This window comes from Tympanuchus pallidicinctus, unplaced genomic scaffold (assembly GCF_026119805.1).
Source record: "Tympanuchus pallidicinctus isolate F22 unplaced genomic scaffold, pur_lepc_1.0 scaffold3, whole genome shotgun sequence".
Classification (NCBI taxonomy): Eukaryota; Metazoa; Chordata; class Aves; order Galliformes; family Phasianidae; genus Tympanuchus; species Tympanuchus pallidicinctus.
Window position 1 is genome coordinate 14,053,888 of NW_026294747.1, and position 23,867 is coordinate 14,077,754.

The following is a 23,867-nucleotide window of genomic DNA, read 5'->3' on the forward strand; positions in this document are numbered from 1 at the left end:
TTGTTGGTCACCTATGAAAAGATAGTATCCTGTATCTAAATTTTTCACTGTGCTTCTTGGCTGTCTTACCTTTATCATCAAACTTGCACTGTAAACCTTCTGATGTGCACTCGCTAAAATAAAAAGTATAAAATACATTTATTTTATTATAAGCTAATTGTACCGCTATCATCTTTCTGCCAGATTCTAGCATCAAGAAACAGAAATAGATAATTGTGAATGACAACTTAGTTGATTTATATAATAGCATTCAGATGGGCATGTTGCCTCAATTCCAGCTAAATAACAATTGTTCATTCCACATTACTAAGGCCCTTTTCACACTGCAGAACTATCAACATACAGCCTGAATAAAAACAGGTCTTAATTTTTTCTTTCTTATAGTGTGGATCATCGTCAGAACTGACTGCATCATGGAAGATCCACTCCTTACCCATTTCATTCTGTTAACATCAATTCATATGTGTTTACTCCTTGAGCACCCAGTTTATGTTGATTCTTTTTCTTTTTTTTTTTTTTGCCATGGTTTTCCTAAACCTTTCTTTACATTTAACCCAAGCTTATACATACAGTGAAATTAAAGATTATGCAAAGTTATAAGTGCAAGTCTTCAGCAGAGCCATGTATAATTTTCCTTGCATTTGTTTTTATACCAAAAAAAAAAACCAAACACGTTAAGAAGGGAGAGTCTTAAGTACTACAAGCATGCTCTAAGAATGTAATAAATCCTCGGAAGTAGACCCCTTAGTAGATATATATACTTCTGGAATGATATTTTTTCCCGCCGTAGCAATGGAAAATAGAGGAAGCTTAGTCTCAAAGTACTTACTGTTTTCGTTGTATCATTGTGCTGAGGATTTACAACATAATTATGATCAAATTCAACAGAACAAAAAGTGTAATAGATCCTAATAATACTAAATAGTAAGAAAGCTAGTATTGGATGGAAAGGCCAGGCAGCATGAAACTCACTGTGTTGTGAAACAGGAACATTTAATTTCCTATTGTTGGTTTAGTCAGTTTTGCTTGTACACAATTAGATTGGTGTGTTAAGCCTTACCATAATTGACATTTATCCCGCATATATATCTTTCCATCTTCATTATCATAACAGTCACAGAGACTGACACACTTCATCTGATCCTCATGAAAATATGGCTTGTCTGGTGGGCAGTTGGGGTAGCAGCCTGAAACAAGGAAAAGGGCATATACAAGGCTGAAAAAGTGTGAACACAGAAAATCAGGAAAAGTTTTGTTTGTGCAAGATGTGTTTGCAGGTTGTGTTTTTAACAGCAATAATTTTTACTACTAATTTTTTCCAGTAATTGTAGGAAGTAATGCAGAGCATTAATGTTAGCAGAGGACTCAGCCACAGATGTTTTCATGTGTGCTTTATCTCCATTCATGGTGATGCAATGATGTTGAAGAGAATTAAATGATGAGAAAGGCTGATGGAGAAAACAGGTTCCATTAAAGACTATTCAAAACATTATGAACGAATTTATCCATTTAAGGGTACTTGCAAGCTCTTTTTACCTTCTAAACCTGGCAAGTTATGGAGGCATTTTCCACTTGGGTTCTTACAGGTCTTCATACAGGAGGCTCCACAAGGCTTATAGTGCCATTCACATTCTCCTTGTTGATTATAGTAATCACAGAACAGTGCTAAAGAGAAACATAAATTTGAACACGTTCAGAAAAAAACCCAAAACTCTTTTGAGCCATGTCTGTTAGATTCCCACCATGCTGCCTTAAACAGCCTTGAAAACTGAATGAATAGGTGAAATATGTGACCATCAAAACCCTTTGGAAAGTACACAGTGCAATTATAATTCATGTACATGAGGTACACAGAATATATGTTCAAAGATAGCATCAAGGAATTGCTGTATACTTTACTACACTTTCAGAAGAAGTGTATAGAAAATAAAACTCACGACAAATTGATGGGGTTCTCCAGGCTATACAGACACCAACTTCATTACATGCTTGAGCATAGGCAGCTACTGCTGTACAAAAACAATCACAGTCTCCTCCAGAGTCACAGGCACAAGCATCTGTCACACAGGCTTGATAATATCTTGCTGGTTCAATCTGTCATAAAAAAAATAAGTATTACACTATACATTCTTCCTCCTAAGTTTTGTCAACTTTGCTAGATTGATTTTCTTAAAAATAGGATCTCAGAAGGAAGGCCTATATCAGTTATTTCTTTTGTTATGTTTATATACACTGTTAGACACCAGACGTAATGCCAGATAATAATTCAAATCACATATTGACATAGTTTTAGACGTCCAGACTTGTGTCCCAGTGAAAGATTGGTTTCGTGTTCCCAAGCTGTACTAGGCAGCCATAACCTGAAGATCTCTAGTAGTGGAAAGAACTAAGGTAATAGGAGCAGCACAAAATTATCCTGCATTGCTGATGTGTACTGGCAGTTAATGCTGCCTCATTACTACCCCAAAATGTTATTTCATTGAATTTGTGTTCATTACATGGCATGTTTTATCCAAGTTACACCATATGAAAATATGTAGTAATTCTGAAATTATTGTTCTTTCCCAACAAGTTAGTATCATTTTCTATGATCTATATAGCCTACTATTTCTTACAGGTAGGGGCTATAGATCTGTTTGACTGTTCAAGATATAGGCTGAAGTTACACAATTCAAAGTGAAACATGCTGTCTAATGAATTAAACATATATGGTAAAGTGTATGAAGATTCAGTAACAGTCAGGCCTAATCTTCACAGAGTCAGCTCCTGCCCTGGTGATACCTGTGAGTGACAGGCAGCAAAGACATTGCTGTTGATGATGCTACACTGCTTCTCTGACCAGGACTTTCGATAAGGGTTGGTAGAGCATGGGTCCTTTAAGAAGTGAGCATCAGGACATGTGGAGGATACTTTCCAGCTGTTTCCGAACTCTAGGACATTCTCCACTACAGACAGACTCCTTGTAGTGAAGTCATTGATGCCATTGCCATCATAATTTCCACAGAGGCCACAGATCTGACCCTGCAAAAGGAAAAAAAAATTATGATGGATATGAGAAAACAAAGATCTGAAACTGAAAGAATACATGAAATTCAGCTCTTAGAGTACCATTCTATTCTAACTTTCCCGAAGATTCCCACTGAAGATACATTTTAGGTTTAGATATTCTGGAAAAGCAGCCATCTGTTTCCTCAGCAACAGAACATGACCACCAAGGCTACAAACAGCTACAGACTTTCCTTTTTTTAAATCTGAACAGTACAACTGTCTTGATCATTTTATCCATTTTTGAGGACGTGTCAAACTTTGAGGTACATCCTCTTAACATTTAACAAAGGAAATGAGGACTCAACTAGTTGACCATGCTACAATGCTTTTCATTTATGCTTTGTTTTATACAATGGATGTTCATACAAAAGAGTCTTACAAAGCTGTCATAAGTACTGCCAGTACACCCATGTAACTTACTCGTTAAGTCTACTGTGATGACTGCTGACAGATGGAAAAATAAATGACATTTTCCTTGCATTTCCAGAAATATCTCATTCCAAATTTCGATATGTGAAATGGTGATAGGCTGTAACAGATGCTAAGCTTTCTCTGTGGATTCAAGGATTATACTCTGTCCATGCTTTGTCCCTTGTTCATATATATACTTGAAAAATATATAACATTTTACTTAGTATTTTACTTCCTTGTTTTTTGGAGTACAATAATTTGGATTTATGTGTGAATGTGTACTGGAAACAATAGATGATTTTTCAAAATCAGGACTACTGAATTGATTTCTACACATGTAGCTATGTAATCTTAGTAAAGTCTGATAAGCTTTACCAAGATTCACAAAGTAATTTTAACAAGTACAGCCCATAGCAGCAGTTTACCAACTCAAGTTCTGTCAGGCCAAATAGAAACTGAACACTGCCTTGAGCACTCCAAAGAGTAGCTGCATTTTTACGTGTTTTCCTAAGGTACCAGAGGAATAGAAAATGACATATGACGTCCTCCAGGAATGCTAGAGAAATCACCTGTTTGGGATATTGTTTTAGTCAGATAAAAAAATAACACCCAGTCTAGATCTAGACTACTAGTTCCGCACCTTAAATTCAGCGCTCAGCTTGATGAAGATGCTGGTTTTCTTGTCCCACATGAGGATCAGTCCGATGGTGGTATCAATCACTGTGTACATACCTATGTAACGGACTGTGAATGGTACTTCACCACCTTGTCCTCTCTGTATCACACTGACACGCTCCTCACTGAGTATCAGTTCATAGTGCTGAAAACGGAGGAAAAGGTGATCAGAAATGAACCTAATAGCTACAGCTGTGCTACTGAACACTTTTTTTTTCCACTTTTAAGAGTACTAAAACCAGTTTGTTTAATGAAAAATACATCATCCGAATGTAATGTGGTTCAAATCTCAGGTTCATGGAATTGTGGTAAAACTGTATTTTAAATGGAGCAGATTGTTGATGAAAAAATGATGTCATGGTAGTCATGGAGGAACTACAGTGCACAGAGTAAGAAAATCTTCTGATGTGATCAGCCAAAATTTTGCTATGGGCAGTTTTCCTCTAGAGCTGTAGTTTGTCCAAGGGTAAGTATAAGACAGCTTTGTGAGGCTGGAATAGGCGGATAGCAGGGAGCTGCACCAAATACTTCACCTGATTCTGGCTTAAGCTTAATTTACAAGTTGATCTGCTTTTTAAAATATTTTCTCTACACTTCCTTGTGGCAACAGATATCCTGATTCCTCCCAAGCTTTACACAGATAGTGAACAAAAAACCCCTGGTCTGTAATGTAATACCTACATACCTCTAAGAAAACTTTGATAGATTTTGAGCAAGTTGTCCCAGTGCTGCCGCAGGGAATATTTTCAGTGATAACCTGGAAGGTCCCATTCACTATGTCACTCTTCCCGCAGTGGTTCTGAGTAGTAAAATAAAAAGCATGTTATTGTTTCAGATAAGATCAAGATTATATTACAATGTAGTTTTGTTAAGTAACAGTACCCGGACTAACGTGTATTTGCAGTTTCCACTGAAGCTGAATGTCTGGTCATCAAAGGTGGTATAATGTCCATCTCCGTAAACAGCACACGTGCCCAGGCATTGTTTTTTGGTGCATTCCCACATCCTATTCTTGCACACACTAGGAAAGAGAATTAAATGTTTTAGTAATAAAGTAACTCACTGTCTTATGCAGACATTTCCCAAAAACTCAGCATTTGTTTGGCATCTCATTCTTGGTAAATGTTATATTGATTCTGAAGTTAAAACAGTCTTTTACATTTCCCATGTGAAGTAGTAAAGCAAAGTTCTGTTCTTCTATTCCAAAAGCATGAACTGCAAAAAAGGGTAAAATGTAATGGACACCATCCTCCCAAAGGTTTTCTCCCAGTTTGTGCCTCAGCTGTCTACCTGCAACAAAAGTTGCTCATCTTTCTGAGTCAAAACTTAAAAGAACCATCAGTTGATGTAATGCACAGTCTAAATCTCTCCTCACTACTGTACACCTTAAGATCTCAAGGCAAATGATGGAACCAGGCATGCAACCTTCCAGAAAATACTTACCAGGTATTACAGTCAGCATTGATCTTTTCCCCGGGTTGATACATGGCTCCATTGTGAATACATGGACATTCCTCTTCAGGAATACAACCACCCTTCCCATCTAACACAAGTCCAGATGGGCACACACAGCCAGATACACACTGTGTGCTATACTGGAAAGGTCAAGAGGAAGATACAATTTCAGAATAAAATAATCACACTAGAAAAACGAAGATCAGATCAACTTAAAATGTCTTTATATGTTCTATTTCTGCCCAGCTTAAATAAGAGAAGACTGATGTATTTATAGGCCTCTAGAACAAAGACGAAGCTATTAGCATATAAAGCTGCTAAACATTAGATGCATTCCGATCCTAAATGCATTTGTTCCAGTCTGTGAAATCTGAACTATACCAGATCTTAAGACTTGCTCTGTGTTAGCTGAAGAAGCCCTATGCTTTGTGATGGATGACTTGTGATTGAATGAATGGACTTTAAAAAGAAAATAAGTAAATTTAGTTTGAGTGAGTTGCACTGAAAACAGATGCATCTCTTATGGTACCTATTCATGAAATTACGCATGGCTATCGTGCACTTAGACAAAGATATAATTAGATGTGCACTATCATTGGAAAGAAATGATTGCTCCTAGCCAGCCTACAGCAAGTAATTTTCTCTTAAGGAAGTAAAATATGCGGCAAAGCTCTAAATATTTTCACTACTAGTTACTCTTACTTCGAAAGACTTGAACTGTTACAACACTGTGTAAGACATAAAAAGAAATACTTCATATTATATACACACAGGTTTCTATTCTTATACTTGATCCATTTTTGTGTCATGAATTTTCACACAAATCCTGTGCTGAAAGTCAGAACGCCATCACCTTTTTCAATTTAGTCAGATGAAACAGCTACAAAAGGCTAGCTCTAATGAGGATGATTTGAGAAGTAGCTGAAGAAACTTTGATACTTATAAAAGTTGGATGTTACTTTGTTAAATTTTATTCTGATGATCCTATGTTAACACTTCATAATGTGTTTTGGCGATTTTAGTATACAAAGTATCTGTGATGTAGATTCAGAGAAGGAGAGTTAGATCAATGATGACTGTAGCACAAAGATGACAGACAAAACTTGAAAGTACCATTTCATCTAGCCATGACATACTTACACACTGCATATCCAGAGTATGACAGCTTTTTTGACACTCTGATCCAGTTGTTCCTGCTGTGTTGTTTCTACAGTCTAAGTAGAACATGGGAGATTCACAAACTAGAGGAAGGAAAGAAGTGAGAGAAGTAAGAAATGGCTGGGGGTTTATCACACAGCTGTAGAAATAAAAGCCATCTAGAAATTGTTTGGAATTTGTACATTTCAGTTAGTAAGGACTGCTGTCCCTACTCAGTCTGCTAAATAGGAATCCAATTGTAGATTCACTTCAGAGCACTGAATTCCCAGAACCTTCCACAGTATATCAGAAAAAAATCTTTTAGAACAGATCTTCTCATGAACCTAGGGTTACTTCTGCCTTTTATAGTATAGAAATACTTCTACTATTTAAAAATGCATTAAGAAATATCAATTCTACCAAATATTTTTGTCCAGAACCTGGCACAGAGAAAAAGACAAGTGCAAGTGGAAGACTTTTTTTTAACCTGGAATTTGATCGGGTTCTCCAATGCAATTCAGTTTTCCCTGGATGCAAGTGCTGTAAGAGAGGGAAAAACATTAACTTTTAACCATATATTAAGACTGAGAGCTACCTCTGTCAAATTTCAGTACTTTATAAGGAATTAATTGAATTCCTGAATACTATTTTACAGACCCAGGGAAGTGTTTCTCTCAACATCACTACCAATTATGCTTTCATAATAGGAAAAACGAGTTTGAAATGGATATATTTCTGCTTGTTACTTACTTTCTCTTAAGATTTCTCTTTGCTTTTTCTGTCGTGTGTTTTGTGCTTGAAAACTCATAAAATTAAATAGAAAATACTCCTATATACAATTGCTCTATCAATCTGGATGTACACATTATTCTTAAAAGTTTTTTAAAAATGTTTATGATATTACTATATTGAAATTCACACAGGACAAGGTGAGAACAATTTAAATTAAGCTTATTTAGGTAATAAAATGCATATACTATTGCTTGAACGTTTTTTATAAGCTTCCCTTACCATACAAGCCCATTTTCACGGACAACTTCTCCAAGTGGTATGGGAGATCCTCGGTAGTAACAGGGGCATTCATCAGCAGGCACACATTTGCCACTTTCGTCCATGTAGGTTCCATTTATGCAGGTGCAGCCATCAACTGGGACAAACTTAATTTTGCATATGATATCAGGCTCACTTAGAGAGCGACACGTGGGTTGGCATGAATCGATGTTATAGCTGTAACTTAGGGATTTGGGACATGAGGTGGTGTACTTTGCTTGAGAGAGTAAAAAGGAAGAATGAGTTTGTTAATTCCAGATGGTAATTTTTGTTGAGAAGAAAGAAATGGTACGTAGTAGCAGTAACAGGTGAACAATAATATACACCTCTGCCTATGCTCTATCTTTCACATCAATGTTTTTTCTGAATTTTTCCAGAATTAGAAGTGAAAGCCACTGTATGTGTAGATTAAATCAAGTCATATATGCTATAAGAAATGTATTTTCTTCAAATGAGAGTTTGGAAAGAAACTTCCATTCAGTGCTGCTGTTTCATTTTTCTAGTTTTCTGGTTAGTATTACTAATATTATTATTCTAATATATCATATTTATCTCTATGACACTGTGATATAGAAAACTATAGTTAAATTCAAAGTCGTGCAGAAACAGATGGAGGCGTGTCTGTAACAGCAAGCTCTCTCCCATCTGTTTATATTTATTCTTGCTTTTAATGGATTGAATCTAAAAGAACAGCAGGGAATTACATCTAGGAGTGCATTTAACAAAATCCCTTCCTTGATACTTACCATATTTGTCTAGAAATCAATATAATTTTTTTTTTCACCAACACTTTTTATTGATGAGCGCACAGGAAAGGAAATAGAGAAGTGTACTCACAACAGACATTAGTCCTCCACCCATTTATTTGGATTCCTCTTGCAGCACAAGCTCTCACATAGGAAGAAAGGGATGCACACAGACAGCCCTCACTGTTTTGACAGTTGCACGTGTCAAACATGCAGTTCTAGGAATGTGAAAAAATATAATCTCAACACTTCTAAGACTATCAACATCTGGGTCATTTGTAATGAGAAGAAAGACTGACAGCACACTGATAGTGGAATGATGATAATTAGCCAATGGGCTTTCTGTGCCAAGTAGTTAATAATAAAGTGAGGTTGGTGAGGTGGCAGTTAACTGTAATTTTCAAATAACCATTTAACATGCCTTTGTGCTATAAGTATATCCATCCAAGAAAAAATAGCTGCCTTTGCATTTGGAATGACAAAACCAAGACTGACAACTGAAATAAGATAATGCCACAGCAAAAACAGCAACATGTTGAAAGAAAGAAGTGCAGTAAGAAATGAAAATGCAGGTATTGCAAAAGACTAGAGATATGTCTGGGACAGTTTTTTCCTGGTAGCTAGTTGTACATGATCCTATTTCTATTGTTTCTGAAGAGAAACCAGTCTACCAACATACCATGTAGTAAGTAGAGGGATTCAGTAGATAATGACAATCAGCAAAAGGTCCTTCTCTGTCAGTTAGTAGCCCACACCAATGCTTAGCATATTTTTCTGTTGAAAGAACAAACAGTGCAAATATGCACATTACTTTTTTAATTCATTAGTCCCATTACCCACTTTCCTAAAATGCGAAACTAGTTTTGAAATTACATCTAATCTCTCCCCTCCTGTCTATTTTCACTCAATTTGTGCTCTAAGGTTATTAAGACCAAAGGTACAATGAAATAAGAGTTACCAAAGATCACAAATAAAGAATTTCCAAAGATGCTCATGTGATCCACTCTTCTGATATCAAGCTGTGAGCTTAGACATTCTGTTTTCAGTGATCACACAGTTTCTTTCAGTTATGCCTCCAGGACTCTTCCTTTACTTCTTTATATAGCCCTCATGTTCTCATTGTGAATATTCTGATTGCAGATGTATGTTTTCACCGAATATATAATTCTTCATTCTCTTATATTTGCTTTTTAACTGTTGTGCTTTTCTTAGTGATAAGAAATTTTTTAAAAATCTTTTTCTTAACAAAATAACTTTATGAAGCATTTACCATTATCGATGCTGAGTGCACAGGGGTTCTCAAAACTGTGCTGGATATCAGGGCAAGAAGCCTGAGTTTTCCATGTATTAGCAAATGCTGCTGCTGTTCCTTCAATTACTCCACTTATGGCCTTAAAGTCATCAGTTTGGACATTATTGAAATTTCCACAAAGACCTGTTGAAAACCAGTGAAAAGTTTATACTGTTTGTACTCAACAAAAGACATTTAGCAAGATGTTCTTCATTTTCATTCACTTACCACAGGTTTGGTCTTTGAACACAGGGTCCAATCGCACAAACATTTGCATGATGGGTATGATCTGGATTTCAACCTGGATACCAATATTTGTGTGCACGATGATGAAGAATGATGAAGGTCTAAAGATGGTGACATTGGCTAAAAAAGAAAAAACAGAAGATTGCTTTCTAGAGGAGGTTAAATGAGGGACAGAGTATATCATGATAGGAAGGCTGCTCTAAAAGTAATGCCTCCTATTTTATGACATTGCCCACAACATCAGAGGTGAATAGTAGAGAAAAAATACCTGCTGAGATTGGCAGCTGGGTGTAGATTGAGTTCACAAACACACCACCATCACTTTTGACCTCAACGAGCTGTTTAGGAAGAGGAACAACAGGTAAAAGAGTAATAATAGTGATGGCTCCGGTGATATTACTTAAAGACCTATTAATTAAAAGGGGCATTTTTGTGATCTCATCTCTTCTCACTCTTTCCACTTTGTGCACTTACACTAATTTTCCTGGCCAAGGAAAAAAAGGTTTTTGAAGAGTTTTTCTCAACTGATTAGTGAATTTTATCATCTTGGTTTCTATGAATAAAACTTTATGATGAATTACACCCATTGCTGTTGTACTTGTAGCTTCTAAATTACAAGTTTATGTGTTTTCATCTAATTGGCAGAAAAAGAGTTTTTTCAGCTTTTTCTTAATGAACTTCCATAAAGTCAAATCTACTATTTTGTTTTCACAACAAAACTAGTTTATTTTCACATGATAAAAATCTAATGTACTTATCCCATGTGTGGAAATAAATAAATGTGCAGGTCCCCACCCGATAATGGCCTAGATGCTTTGGTCCCCACGTCATTAATAGTTTTTTTCTCATGCTTATTTTGCATTCTTACCGTTTGTCCTTTATTCAAGCTGAGGGTCACTGCCCGTAAGCATGTTTCAGTGCTTGTCATGCCACATTTGCGTAGTTCTACCAGGATGGTGAATATTTCATCTTCACAGAGCTGAAAATAAATAAAAATCCCAACAGTTATTCAATGAAAGGCTAATTACAAAAGAGGTCCCTGTCAAAGTCTCTCTTGTCAGGGAAATAGTAAAAATGAGTAATTTTCTTTTTTTTCTTTTTTTTTTTTTAGACTGAATTGTGCAAATGGGAAAAAAGAAAGCATAGAAGAATCAGATCAAAAAGGTCAAACCATTTCACTTACACATTACCGTAACAAAATGTTCTGATTATAATAAATTTTTTACTTCTTTATTTCTCTTAACTCATTTTTATAATGGTTCAAAACCTAAATGAAATGTATCAGTTGACTTGATCTGATTTTTCTTTATTTCTGCTTCCAAGAAAGAAATACTTATTAGATACAGTTAACAGGGCAAAGTTATTTAATCCAGTAAAACAGCTGGAACAATCATGCAGAAGAATGTATATTAAGCAATACCTTAAAAAGAGAATAGTCTTCAGCATTTATTGTACGACAGAACTGGAAACCACAATTTACTGTTGCATGACATCCTAATATTTAGGTGATAACTAAATCATTTGAATGGCAGAATACATTCCAGTAAGTGTCTGATTAACTGAAGCAACTCAATCAATATACATACGTCAAAGGACTTAAGTTTTGAAGATGTTGATTGAGATTACCTATCCTTTCCACAAGCACATAAGGCTTTATGACCAAGTAATAGTCTCACCTTAGAAAGGACGTAAGTGCAGTCTCCATAGACATCATAATGCTTTTTATCATATGTCGAAATGTGCGAGCCTCCCTCTACGGAACATATTCCTGGACATGACATATCTTCACAATTCCATTTGCTTCCATTGCATGTACTGGAAGAGGCAAGACAAACTTAGCTAAAATCAGCAATAGCAGTCTAGACTTACAGAAATTACAATGACATTAGGTTTAGAACTGCTTTTCCCTTTCAATCTATAGTTCGAATACACGGTAAATCCAGGTTTAAGACTTTCTCAAATATTGTGAACATATGAAGTAAAGCATTAAAGGGAGTGACTGTGATATGCATTCACTTTGTTCATTTGTTTCTATTCTTTTTTTGGACAGGTTAACTCAATAGCAACAGGTGCTGGATGAGTAATTGCTTGTCTTCTACAGCTTACATAAAACATAATGCCAAATTAAAATATCTTCTGTTTTCTTGTATAAATTTATAAGAAACTAAGAGAAATGTGACTCCACATCTACTCCTAGTGAGTAGATAGAGTATGTCTGTTTTCTAAGGTAATGTGGTACTGTACAGGTACAGGATTAATAACTGTGAAACTATGGTTGTGTAGCTTCTCTTATTTTCTTCAGAGAAAATAAATATTTGCAAATACGTAAATTACTGCAACTTCATTCCCTTTAGAGAAGTCCAAATGTTTGAACAAAGTAAACAAAGAGGAAGCACTTGAATTCACTGGTGAGAAATCTAAACACTGTAAATCCTTACTTTGATCACCTTGAGCTCAAGTGCAAAGACAGTTAAGGCTGTTGCTAAATAAAAGAAAGAATGTTCGCTGAGGTTATTTTGGAACTGTAGCGTTTAGTTAAATACACAGATCAATTACGATGATGTAATTGCAAACAATAAATCATTAAACCCACTAAATATATTAGAGGATAAAGAGTTAAGAAAATAGCAAGAGTTACCAGGAATAGCACTGCTCTGAGAAAGAAGTTCCTGGAGCATAAGTGTTGCCATTGTGAATACAGGAGCATTGCTGACGGGAGATGCAGCCAGAATTGTTTATGTCATCAAAAACGGTTCCTTAAGTTAAAAACAACAGCAGAATTTAATCAATTAAAGAGGTACTTTCCATACACGGGAAAAAAATCATTTTTGTTCATTACTAAATGTTGCTTCAAAGACAGATTTGCAGCTGCTGTGAACTGTCATAGATGTACTGAGGACAGTAGGACTATGCCAATTTACAGACTTTCAACCTTTCTATTCTTAAATTCCACCTGCTTTGAAAGGGAGCTATTTTAGTACAGGTGGCTTGCTGAAAGACTAGCTTTGATCTGTTTGCTTTTCTGCTTTCCTGCCTTCTAACTCTTGCGTGTGCGCTGGCAATTAATTCCAATGTCTTTCCTCAGTTGATAAACGATAAATACTTATCACTTGCAGCTGTGAAAAATGCAAATATAAGGGCCTTAAGCCTCATGGAATCTGTCTTGTTTATTTTGAGATCAGAAATGTGAGTATATAAGAACTTGCCTTGGGGGCAGAAACAACCATCCATACAGTGCTCTTCACAAAACTGAGATCGTTCAGGATTAGTGCATGTGTCAGTGCAGGGAGAGCTGCACTCCGAATACTGCATGTTGTAAGGACATGTCTTGGCTGAAAGGTTAATAAAAGGAGAGTTTTTTTCAGTCTGAAGTATTTCTAGTTCACTGTATATGGAAATAAGTATGTTCATTTACATTTTTTCAGCTAGATTTAAAACCACACTAAACCACAGACCTATCCCCACTTGTAAAAATCTTTAACTTTACTCATTCAGATCTATGTTCTACAAATGAGATTTGCTTTTCATGACAGTGTGAAGAAAGACTTAACTGATGCCAAAATGACTGGAGTTCTAGGCACATCAAGAAAATGGTTCTGCAAAGCTAGCAAGGTTTCTGTTAAAGGTAGCCTTTTCAAGAACATCTGCATAGCTAGGGAAACGTAAGAATCAAGTTCCTAAAGCTTCAGTGTATTCAGATTTTTCAGATATCCCTTGGAACAGCAAATAGTATCCCAGTGGATTTTAATTTCAAACAAATGTTGGTGACAGTATCAACAGCTACACTAATAACGTGCAGGTGTTTAACTCAGTGAAAACTTCTGAAGATTACAGTGGTACAAACTACTCAAAACCAAGCTAGAGATTAAATGCTACACTAGCCTAAGACCAGTGAAGACTCAATTAATCAACAAGGGTAAAAAATATGGTAGCCACCATAAACAAAAAAGGGGAGAAACAGAAGTATAAGTAACCAAATCACTCTCCTTCTTTCTCCTTGTATTTGTTTCCTTTATTATCCCAATTCATTATATGACCCTTCAGCTCTTGAGTAAGTGTATCCATTTAACTGATAGTGTTTAAGCCACTCTGCATTAAAACACTTAGTTCTTTCTCCTTAGTCTTCTGGCTGGAGCTTATACATCAGAACCCTCACCACGCCTGTAATTTCCAATGCATACTCAGCATTATTTGAGAACTCATTTCTTTTTATTTACCCAGCACAAAATAAAGGCATCTCCACTAATACTTACGGCACAGTTTTGAGGTTCTCCAGTTCAAAGGTTCCCCACCAGCATGAGCGCACTGCCGGGAGTACTCAGCAATAGTATCACAGATACATGAGGCATTTTTTAACTCTTCAGAGCGGCACAAGTCTTCTCGGCAAGCCATAATGTACTCACTAACATTAACTAGGCCATTACAGTCTGCAAATGCAAAACTGGTCAATGTTTTCTGACATATGTCATCCTGGGGAGAAAAAAAAGACAAGAAAACTTTCAGAAAATAGAAAGTAGCAAATTTTTAGCATTGTTTCTTTGCTAGATTATGCTTTAATAGAATTTCATATCCCTCTTTACTTACTATTGCCCTAGGTCTTTTCCTGTTGATCCCTCTGAAGCTGTAGAACAATACAAATAAATGTGAAAGAAAAATTAAAGAATAATCAGAAAGATACTTACAAAGTCATATGTGCAATTATCTGGTGGGGAAGGAGTTGGGTCTTCACAGTACTCTGTCGGCCCATCCAACTTCTGCATATTCCCAAACTGTAAGGCTGTCATTCTGATATCTGTGCAAAAGAAATTTAATAATGAGGGTTGTGTGGGATTTTTTTGGTCAACACAACTTCCTAATATCTTTTCCTCTTGTCAAGAATTCTTTTCAAGATCAGCTAAGGCAGATAGTTCCCTTGAATTTTTTCATTTTATCATCATCCCTTCCAAAATAAACACTGACATCACTATCTGGAGAAAGAAGAACATTAGAAAAAAATTTTCAGCCTACTACATTTGGGCGTAAACTAAGATTTGAAAAACAGACTGTTTTCAGAAGATAATGAGTCCATGTAGGGAAGAGAGAAAATAATTAAAATAGGGATTTGTACAATGGAGACTGCTGAGAAACAAGGTTTAGGAAAACACTCAAATTGAGAATGGATAAAATAAGAGAGAATTATATATAGACTATGCATATAAAAAGGCAAATGTGGATATATTTTGTGGAATAGGATTAAATATTCAAAATTCTGACAGCATGTTTAATGGACTCATTAATATAGACAAAAGATCTATTTCCCAGGCTTTTCAAATCAGAATTGATATGTTACTATTAGAATTATTTTTATGACAGAACTGAAAAAACAAATGTATTGACTAGATATTACAACTACATTTTGTTTTACTGGATATATTTCAATATTTACGTTATCAGTGGGAAACTGGCTAACAACTTTAGGTATTAAATACACAATATGTTTTTTTATTATGTTTTTCAACATAGATTGAATCATAGCTTCTGAGTATATTCTTCAAAAGGATAGGAAAGTGGAATGATGGTGATGTTAGTGCTGAAAGATAGTAGAATACATGCTGACAATTCTAGAAACCAATTTCTGATATTTGAAAAACTTACTGTTTGAATAGAACTCATTGTAAACTGGAATGCCATTGAAGTCCCCACAGAGACCACAGGTCTGATTGGCATATTTCTCATGCAGTTCTAACTAAAACGATAGGCAATATGTTGACAAAAGTTAGTATACACATTGTAAAATATTTTCAGGATCATCAAAAACACTTGTACCTGCTGACCCTATTTTTCATCAGAACTATGTAATTTTATTTAGAATTTTAAGCTTGAATTTTAAGCTTATTTAGGATTTACGCTTGAGGGATAGAATGAAGAGTTGTCTTAGATTTGATTTACAACAAAAACTCCAAACCATTGGCGTAGACATAAATTTTCACTGCAATATCTGTAGAGCACCTAGCCTTTTTCTTTCCATTGTTCAGAAAGAAAATCAAATTCACAGCAAAAACGATGTCCTAAGAGAGAAAAATTCTGCCCAAAAATTGTATTAGAAGAGGTAAGTTAGACAGTGATGGTGTATGAAAACTGCTGAATCATGGCCTGAACCTCTGATTGATGACATGAGGCAAGCAATGAGTCAGCCACAGAGCACAGGTGAAGGCAATTCACCTGTGCTGCTGGAAGGGGTGGAGCCTGGCTCCACTTCTCCTAGACCCATTTAAGAGCTGGCTACCAGTGGAAATGGTTCTTTTCTAGAAATCCCTCCTCTGGAGTTTTGCAGTGAGCCCAGGATGTGGGTAAGCATTCTATGTATTCTCTTTTTGTTCTTGTAACTTGCTTATCCAAACTCTCTGGTTTAGTTCATAATTATAACATCTTTATATTCATTGATTATACAGATGGTAATATATTAATGTTAGTGAAAGTGGTTTTTCAACCTACTTTAAGCAGAAGCCTGCTATCAAAGAGGAGTAAATCCATGTAATTTTCTTTGGGACTACCTGAATACAAACCTACCTTTCTTAAGGAAAAGCTGCTCAACAGTATGCAATGGAAAGGCAACAGTAACTACTAAACAAGCATTAACTTAATCAAAGATTAGCTTTTTGGCTGATCTGAAGGTGCAGACAGGTCCAAGAGCTGTTCTTACCAAGATACTGTCACGCTGATTCCACATAAATACAATATCCGCTTTGCTGACAACTTTCACATAAATGCTGCTTCTCTCTATAGTAATTCCCGCTTGACTGTATGGCAGTTGAACTCTACAGAAAGGTAGAATTAATACTGAATATTTTCTGATCTAGATGTTTGATAAAGAGGAAAAAAAAAAAGGCTTGTGCATTCCAGTGTCTTACAAGGATATAATGCAGTTGTGTGCAAAGAAAAGTAATTAAAAAATAAAATGGTCCAGTGCCATCAAATGTGGATTTAAATTTGAATCCAACCTCAGGATTTTTCATAGAAATTTTGTTTTTGAGGTAATTTTTAAACAAACAATTGATTTATCGTGACATGAATTAATAGCAACTTATTAATTATTTCTATGGGTAAAATTATCAGACTTATTGAAGAATGCTGATCTTATTTCCCCAGTATACAAAAAGTGCTTGGCCAAGTTGGAAAAAAAAACCAAAACATCTGTATTTACCAAATGATATGAATAGACTCACTTGTTGCTGTTGATAAGGACAGTATCCTTTGTTAGCTCAATAGCTACACCTTCAAGTTTTATGGCAATGCGGTGGATTATAGGAACACTTTCCACCAGGGTACGCCTAATCTGGATGTTGAATTCTTCATAGGGAGTGTTGCAATGGGATGCGAAAACGTAATTACAGAGCCCAGGGTACTGGTAGATGTCTCCATCAAAAGTCTTGAAGTGGAAGTTGCCCCATGTGCTGCATACACGGCCATTGTGAGCAGGGTTGGAAGCTGGAAATTTAAAACTAGCTGTAAAAAATGCTTAAAATCCTAGCCTTAACATGGTGAATCAAATTATCTAAGGCACTCTGTCATAGTTTTCCCTTGACCACCTCCCTTTGTTATTTCCACCCATCTATCCATTATAACAAGTCACCATGTATTCATCCTTCATCATCTGTCTGCTGTTCATCACATATATACCTGTAAATGGTTGTAGTTAAGTTCAAGTAGATTATTTAGTTGTTCACATTTCATACAAGATAACAGTTCAACAATATGCTATGTTTCTTAACTGGCCTCTTTCTCCTCTTATGACTTCGTGACTTCTTTTGCCAGTGCATTTCCCTGTTTGTGCTAAATTCCTTCATATACATTTTCTAAAACTGAATACTTATTGAACACATTTCATTTACTTAACTTACGTGTTATTACTGGATTTGTTGATGTTTGCTGGATGATTTTCACTTCCGATGAAACTGTAAAAGAAGGGGAAAAAAAACTAAGAAAACCAAATCTAGTATAACAATTCCAAGACTTGCAGCTAAAACTGACCTGGAAAGAAAAGACCGGTGTGCTAATATGACAGTGTTAAGTTTGGTGTTGATTTATACAGGAAGTGAATCAGGTTAAAAGTCCACATTACACTTCATAATTCAATCATAAGAAATTGCTTTTAGCTGCGAGGATTTCCATTTTCTACCTTGTAGTTTTGATTTTTTTATGAAAATCCAAATTGTGTTAGCATAGGCAGAAACTTGCAGCTCTGCATATCAGAGCTCTTCAGACACAACAACCAATACAAAGAGTTAAGCTACACTAAATTAGCCTAGTACAAAAGCATAGCTGGTTTATGTTACATCTACTCTGACTAAGGAGGAAATTAAAAACTTAAAAATCAAAACTGTCCTATTCCTGTGTTCTGCTTCAATGATTATTTTTGTACCTCTAGTTAAATAGTTAGTAGCTCAACTACTCAATTGTCTTCCAGCTGAATTCTCCTTCTCTTTATTCTGTCTCCATAAGTTTTGAATTGCTTTCTACACATGACCCAAGTATCGTGCTTAGAAAAACACCTGATCCTGTGATCCAAGTTTGGTGCTCTAAGCTCCTGTTTTTCATAGGTAAACATGTCAGGCACTTCCCATTTAAGAAAAATGGCTACGACTTTATTTTATGAAAGACTGAATTTATCCAGAATGAAATAACCATGCCTGGAAAATGTTGACTAATACCAACCTACAACATGTCAAGTCTAAATCCTCAGAGGATTTAGGTGATGAAATGACTCATGTCTGAATGAGCACTTCTGGTGTCTAAAGTACTTGCCAGTTGAAGTGCTGCCTGTGCAATTTAGTTCTAAGTTCCCTTTCTCATTATATAACAGACAGACAGATCCAGAAACTCAGAACTAGAGAACTCAGAACCACCACACCAAACAAGGAAGGATTTTTACTGGAAATGCACACCATGTAAGCAAACTGAGTACTTAATCTCAGAGCTGAAGGGATTCAAACTTGCACTCCCAAAGAGAAACCCAAGACATTCCTAATTTTGGAAGGGTGTTCTGGGAAGCTTCACCATCTCTAGAAGTTGTTCCAGTGTCTGCAGGAGTTTCCTTTCATCCCTAAGCTTCTGTTCTGTTCTCATTTATACATGACCATTCATGACGTATGAAGAAGTAATTTTAATCTTTTTCTGCTTTCTGTTGGTCTTTCAGTATCACAGATACTATCATTAGATAAATACATTCATACAATTGTTGAGAAAATACAACAAATGCCACTGTGAGTCTTAATAATGTGACAATTTGCTTTCATTCAACACATTCACAGGAGCTTCAGTGGACACAGAATCATCCTGACTTCACCTAAGAGCCAATACTCTTTAAAATATAGTGAATGTTTATTTAAAAGTGTGAGAACTTTTGTAACAGAACAAAACAGTATATACATGTATTTTAGTCTGTTAATTTTTCTCAAGGAAATGCAGTGTTTTTTTTTACTAAGCAAGTATTATTTCCAAGGAAATTCTAGCTGCACTAGTTTATCTAGCATTATCTAGCAATTGCATAATGCCATGCTTTTGATCCTTATAAAAATAGGTGCTTATTGCTTCCAAGAATACCAATACATGGTAATTCGATCTTTAATTATTTGGAAAGAGTTATGGATATTTGTGGATGCACCTTCTCAAGCTGTTATCCAGCTGCCACCCCATATACACAATTCTCATTACAACTTATAGAAGTTGGAATTGGACCCTGAACAGGAAGTTAGAGAAGATGGCATGGGATAAGGCCAATATTTTGTAGTCAGTGAGAACATCTGAATACATTTTCCACCTAGTGTGACTTGAAAGAAGTCTTTGCTGGATTTGGTCTAACCACTACTCATTTTTCAAAGCAATTTATTGCGCTGGCATTGCACAATACAAATAACTTCCTTGTACAAAGAAGGGCTGAGGATATTTTGATTGACACTATGTAACTCTAAACGTAAGATTACACCTGTAGGTGAATTGTACTTTTGTGCTTAAATCAACTTAGCAGTATTTTAGTGCTTATTTCATGTAACATAAAGTAACCTAAAATTGTATTCACACTTGTTAGTGTTTGGAAAGTGATACACAAGATAAATTGAAAAGCAATCTGAAGATTTTAAAATGATAGCTGACAGGACAGTAATTACTGTACACCTATGGGACTGAGTTAGCAAGCTTGTGTTCATGCAAGTAATTTCTATCTGCATAGTCCGATTGGACATGACTGAATATTAACAATCTGCCAAGATTGTCCTCAATTAATGTAATGCAAGCAAGAGAAAAAAAATGCACAAAATGATGGATTGCAGTGTAACAGATTAACCTCCCAGTGATTTTCATAGTGAAGATCAACAATTTATGTAAATAATAAATATTATATCTAATGTAGTATCAGTATACATTCATTACCAAAAATCATTGTCACATGAATAATTCTAATCTTTTTTTGCAAAGGAATTGGCAAGAGTAATCTAGTATGAAGTTCTAGTAGGTGACAAAATACTGGAAAAGACTGACCTGTTACCTGATCTAGCAACTGGAAAAGTAGTGCTTTAAATTTCATGAAAAGATCAGAACATTTGTAATCATTCTTACTATAAAATGCAAAGGAAACGAAATGCTTTTGTAAGGCATAAGTATTACTGAACATCTGGTACTTTAAGACATGAATAATGGTTCCTTTTTGATTTGGTTTTCAAGACTACTTATCAAGTGAGGTTATATTCAGTGGCCTGGGGCAATGTGAAATCAAATCAATCCAGTTAATTTAATTTTAATTACATTTTATTTAACGCAAGTTAAAAAAAAATGCAAAAACAGACTTAGTTCTATCAAAGACAAAGTTCTATTTAAGTGCAACCATTTGCTAAGTGAAACAATAAAATGGGTTTAGTTGCTTAAAATATATTATTAGGTCTAAGCAATAATAAAAGAGTTAACTCCTTACCTATCTGATGGGTGCAGCAAAGTGCTAAAAGGAAAGCCCATTCTCGTAACCATATCCTCCTACCAAACTCCATTTTGAGTGGAGTCTGGCAGAAGGGTGCCAGTGTAAGGTTGGTCAGGAAGAGTAGTTCACCTATGCTCCCCCAGTCTTATATAGCAGGTGTCTTTGGCTTCAGTCCCAGATGGATTCAGATAATCCAGAAAGGTGGGGTTTGGGGGATTTTAGCAAATGAATAGGTAAACAGAGGATGCTTTTCTTTCCTCTGCAACTGGCCAATGGTATTTGCATTTTGGGAGGAGTATATGCATATACGTACATATATTTTGTTAAAGTTCAGCCTAATAAAGAAATAAACTGCAAATAAAATGAGTCTTCCACAAAAGAAAAAGTCCTAGAACAAATAAAATTTGATGTTGTCTTACAGTTACAGTTACGCATGTGGCACAGAAGTAACCAGAAGTTTTTCAATACTGTAAATGATGCCAGCTGCTCCTTGGCAAAAGAAAACATAAAACCAAAAGTTTGCTGATTTCTGAAATTGGAGGAGATCTGGAGTATTTCAAATGGGAGGGACACAGTACTATGAAGTCACTTTGTGCCGTTCAGGGCAGCAAATCTCACAAAAAGAACAGACTAACAACTTTGAAGGGTACTGCACTGTCACAGTGTCATACCGAGTGTATGCCATGAAAACCTCTGACTGATAAGCATTAGGCACCCTTTTAAGGAACATTTATTAAGTCAGCTTTCCCTGGACTATATTCTGGTTTTGTTAGAGATGGGTTCAGACCTTGACATCTACTTCTGAATTTGCTGCAGTCTGATTTTTTTATTTTTTTATTTTTATTTTTTACCTTCTCACAGAAAACACCGGTAACTTTACAGTCAGATAGCCTTACCACAGCTTTGTAGGAGAGAAAAGTTCAACAGATAAAGGCCTGCAACCACATTCATTACCATTCCTGTGTAATTTCATTCCTATCTATGGGGAAATGAGCCCCTACGCGTTAGGGAAACAGACAATAAATCAGGCCTATTAGGCCCACCAGTTAATGTTTAACACTTTTTTTCCCCCCAAATGTTGACTTTTTGCAGTTCTATGGTGTTAACATTTCAAAAGTGTGAATGAACGTATACTTCAATAAACAGTCCAGCTATTTTGTGTCCCCCTCTTTTTTAGCTTGACATTAAAGGTAGGTAGGATAAGTTGCTCTGGGCAGATTTCTCATTGTCTTTTCAATGTCAACAGACCTTACCTTAACATGGTTAAATATGGACAAAAAGTTTAAAGCTCTTTTAAACTGCTGTTTGGCAAAAAAAAATTAGTGCACAGCCCAGTGCTTGGTGTATAGGTAACATTTGTCCTCAGTCCATCTTCAGTCTACTGATGCAAGAACGTAGGTAGCTGATGGAACAAAAATCTTCTTCATGAGAGAGCTGCTGCACAGTGAGCAATTTAGCAAAAGGTGTCTGGGAGATAGAATTGGGGCGGCTGTGTGTGGTCCCACAGGAGAAAAAAAGCAGCTAGAATAAAATCAATGCGTGCTAGGATGTCTAGAAATTGCAGAAAGTGCTTCCTTAGTATGGGGTAGTATTGTTCTCTGTGCCTGGTCAGACTGAGTTCAGCAGTCTTTATTGATTTTTTTTTTTTTTTTTTTCACTTTTGTTGAAGCAGAGGGAAAAGAAAAATTTGAGGTGTCCTAATTGCAAAAAGTGAACATAGCTGGATGCCTAATTCCTGTGGATTCTTATGGAAATCCTGTCCTACAATTATAAATTCAAAAGAATCCTAAAAGAATAGAGGACTACAATCTCATACTCCATTTAGGATCTTACTGAACTGAATTGTCAATTTTTTCAGCCCCTATTTCCATTTATGTTTAAAACTAAATATATTGGATCCTTATTATTATAAAATAAACCCCAAAATGTGGAGTAATTATGGAGTATTATCTGGACTTTTGGAATGAAATCAGTGGTAGCTTACTATGTATAGCTTAGGGTACTTATGTCAACATACTAGCCTGATGCAGAATGGAACATGTTCCCTATCGAAATATCCAGGATGTTTAATGAAGTTACATCTTCATAATCAGTAGTAAGCTGTTTACACATCCTAGATTTATATCTTCATGCTTCAGCAGATAGGGAGAAAAGAAAAGACTGGACTTCCTGCCCATACAATGTTGTTTTATTTTGTGCCAGCACTCATAATGAAAGTAAATTCATCTGTACATACAGAAAGCAAATTATATCTTATTTACGTGACCAGTTAGATTATTAAATAAATATTCAAATGTCTCACTTATTTAAACAGGCTACCCACCAAACTAAGCTTTCAGCAACTACTGTGCATATACCTGTGCATATGCAATGGGCTACACGTGATCCTCAGAGGCAGCAGAGGTTTTCTTCTGCCAAACTTGCTGTCTTATGCATAACTGAGATGTGGATCCTCTTCTTTTTAATTTCTGAAAGTTAATTACAAAAACTATTCCACTAAAGCAGACTCTAACTGCCTCAAAGCAGAGATTTACAGGCATTAGACACTGACTCAGAAGGAAAAAAAAAAAATGAAAAGTGCATTATTAATTAATGAATAGGATATTTTATTTAAAAGCATGGGAGATGGTGGTTTTTAAGGAAAGGAATTTCCAGAAGTGACTTAGATCCCTGTTCTTCAGCAGGTAACAATTAAGAGTTATTAAGTGGCATTAAAACCCACTGTAGTAGAAAGGATGGGAATCATCATGTCTTTCTAACATGATGACAAAACCACTTATAAATATAGGGCAGGCGCTATATTCTGTGTTTTGTACACTTAAAAAAAATCAACTCAAAATAAATGGAATAAAAATACTGT

General features: G+C 35.7%; 1 protein-coding gene across 1 annotated transcript in view; it reads right to left on the bottom strand.

Annotated features, from left to right (window-relative positions):
• LOC128086837 (mucin-5AC-like) overlaps positions 1-21,077 on the bottom strand; it is a 35,710-nt gene extending 14,633 nt beyond the window's left edge. Inside the window, exons 1-28 of the mRNA XM_052695805.1 lie at positions 21,005-21,077; positions 17,940-17,993; positions 17,265-17,526; positions 16,742-16,856; positions 15,694-15,784; positions 14,742-14,851; positions 14,313-14,529; positions 13,266-13,391; positions 12,698-12,815; positions 11,736-11,874; positions 10,928-11,038; positions 10,328-10,397; positions 10,042-10,179; positions 9,793-9,957; positions 9,202-9,296; positions 8,614-8,740; positions 7,738-7,993; positions 7,214-7,266; positions 6,730-6,830; positions 5,578-5,729; positions 5,017-5,155; positions 4,820-4,933; positions 4,100-4,279; positions 2,782-3,021; positions 1,938-2,094; positions 1,537-1,665; positions 1,061-1,187; positions 70-113 (exon numbers count right to left, since the gene is read on the bottom strand). Of these exons, the coding sequence (XP_052551765.1) occupies positions 70-113; positions 1,061-1,187; positions 1,537-1,665; positions 1,938-2,094; positions 2,782-3,021; positions 4,100-4,279; positions 4,820-4,933; positions 5,017-5,155; positions 5,578-5,729; positions 6,730-6,830; positions 7,214-7,266; positions 7,738-7,993; positions 8,614-8,740; positions 9,202-9,296; positions 9,793-9,957; positions 10,042-10,179; positions 10,328-10,397; positions 10,928-11,038; positions 11,736-11,874; positions 12,698-12,815; positions 13,266-13,391; positions 14,313-14,529; positions 14,742-14,851; positions 15,694-15,784; positions 16,742-16,856; positions 17,265-17,526; positions 17,940-17,993; positions 21,005-21,077 (3,703 nt within the window). The remainder of the gene's footprint in view (positions 1-69; positions 114-1,060; positions 1,188-1,536; positions 1,666-1,937; positions 2,095-2,781; positions 3,022-4,099; positions 4,280-4,819; positions 4,934-5,016; positions 5,156-5,577; positions 5,730-6,729; positions 6,831-7,213; positions 7,267-7,737; positions 7,994-8,613; positions 8,741-9,201; positions 9,297-9,792; positions 9,958-10,041; positions 10,180-10,327; positions 10,398-10,927; positions 11,039-11,735; positions 11,875-12,697; positions 12,816-13,265; positions 13,392-14,312; positions 14,530-14,741; positions 14,852-15,693; positions 15,785-16,741; positions 16,857-17,264; positions 17,527-17,939; positions 17,994-21,004) is intronic.
• Positions 21,078-23,867: the final 2,790 nt, after the last annotated feature.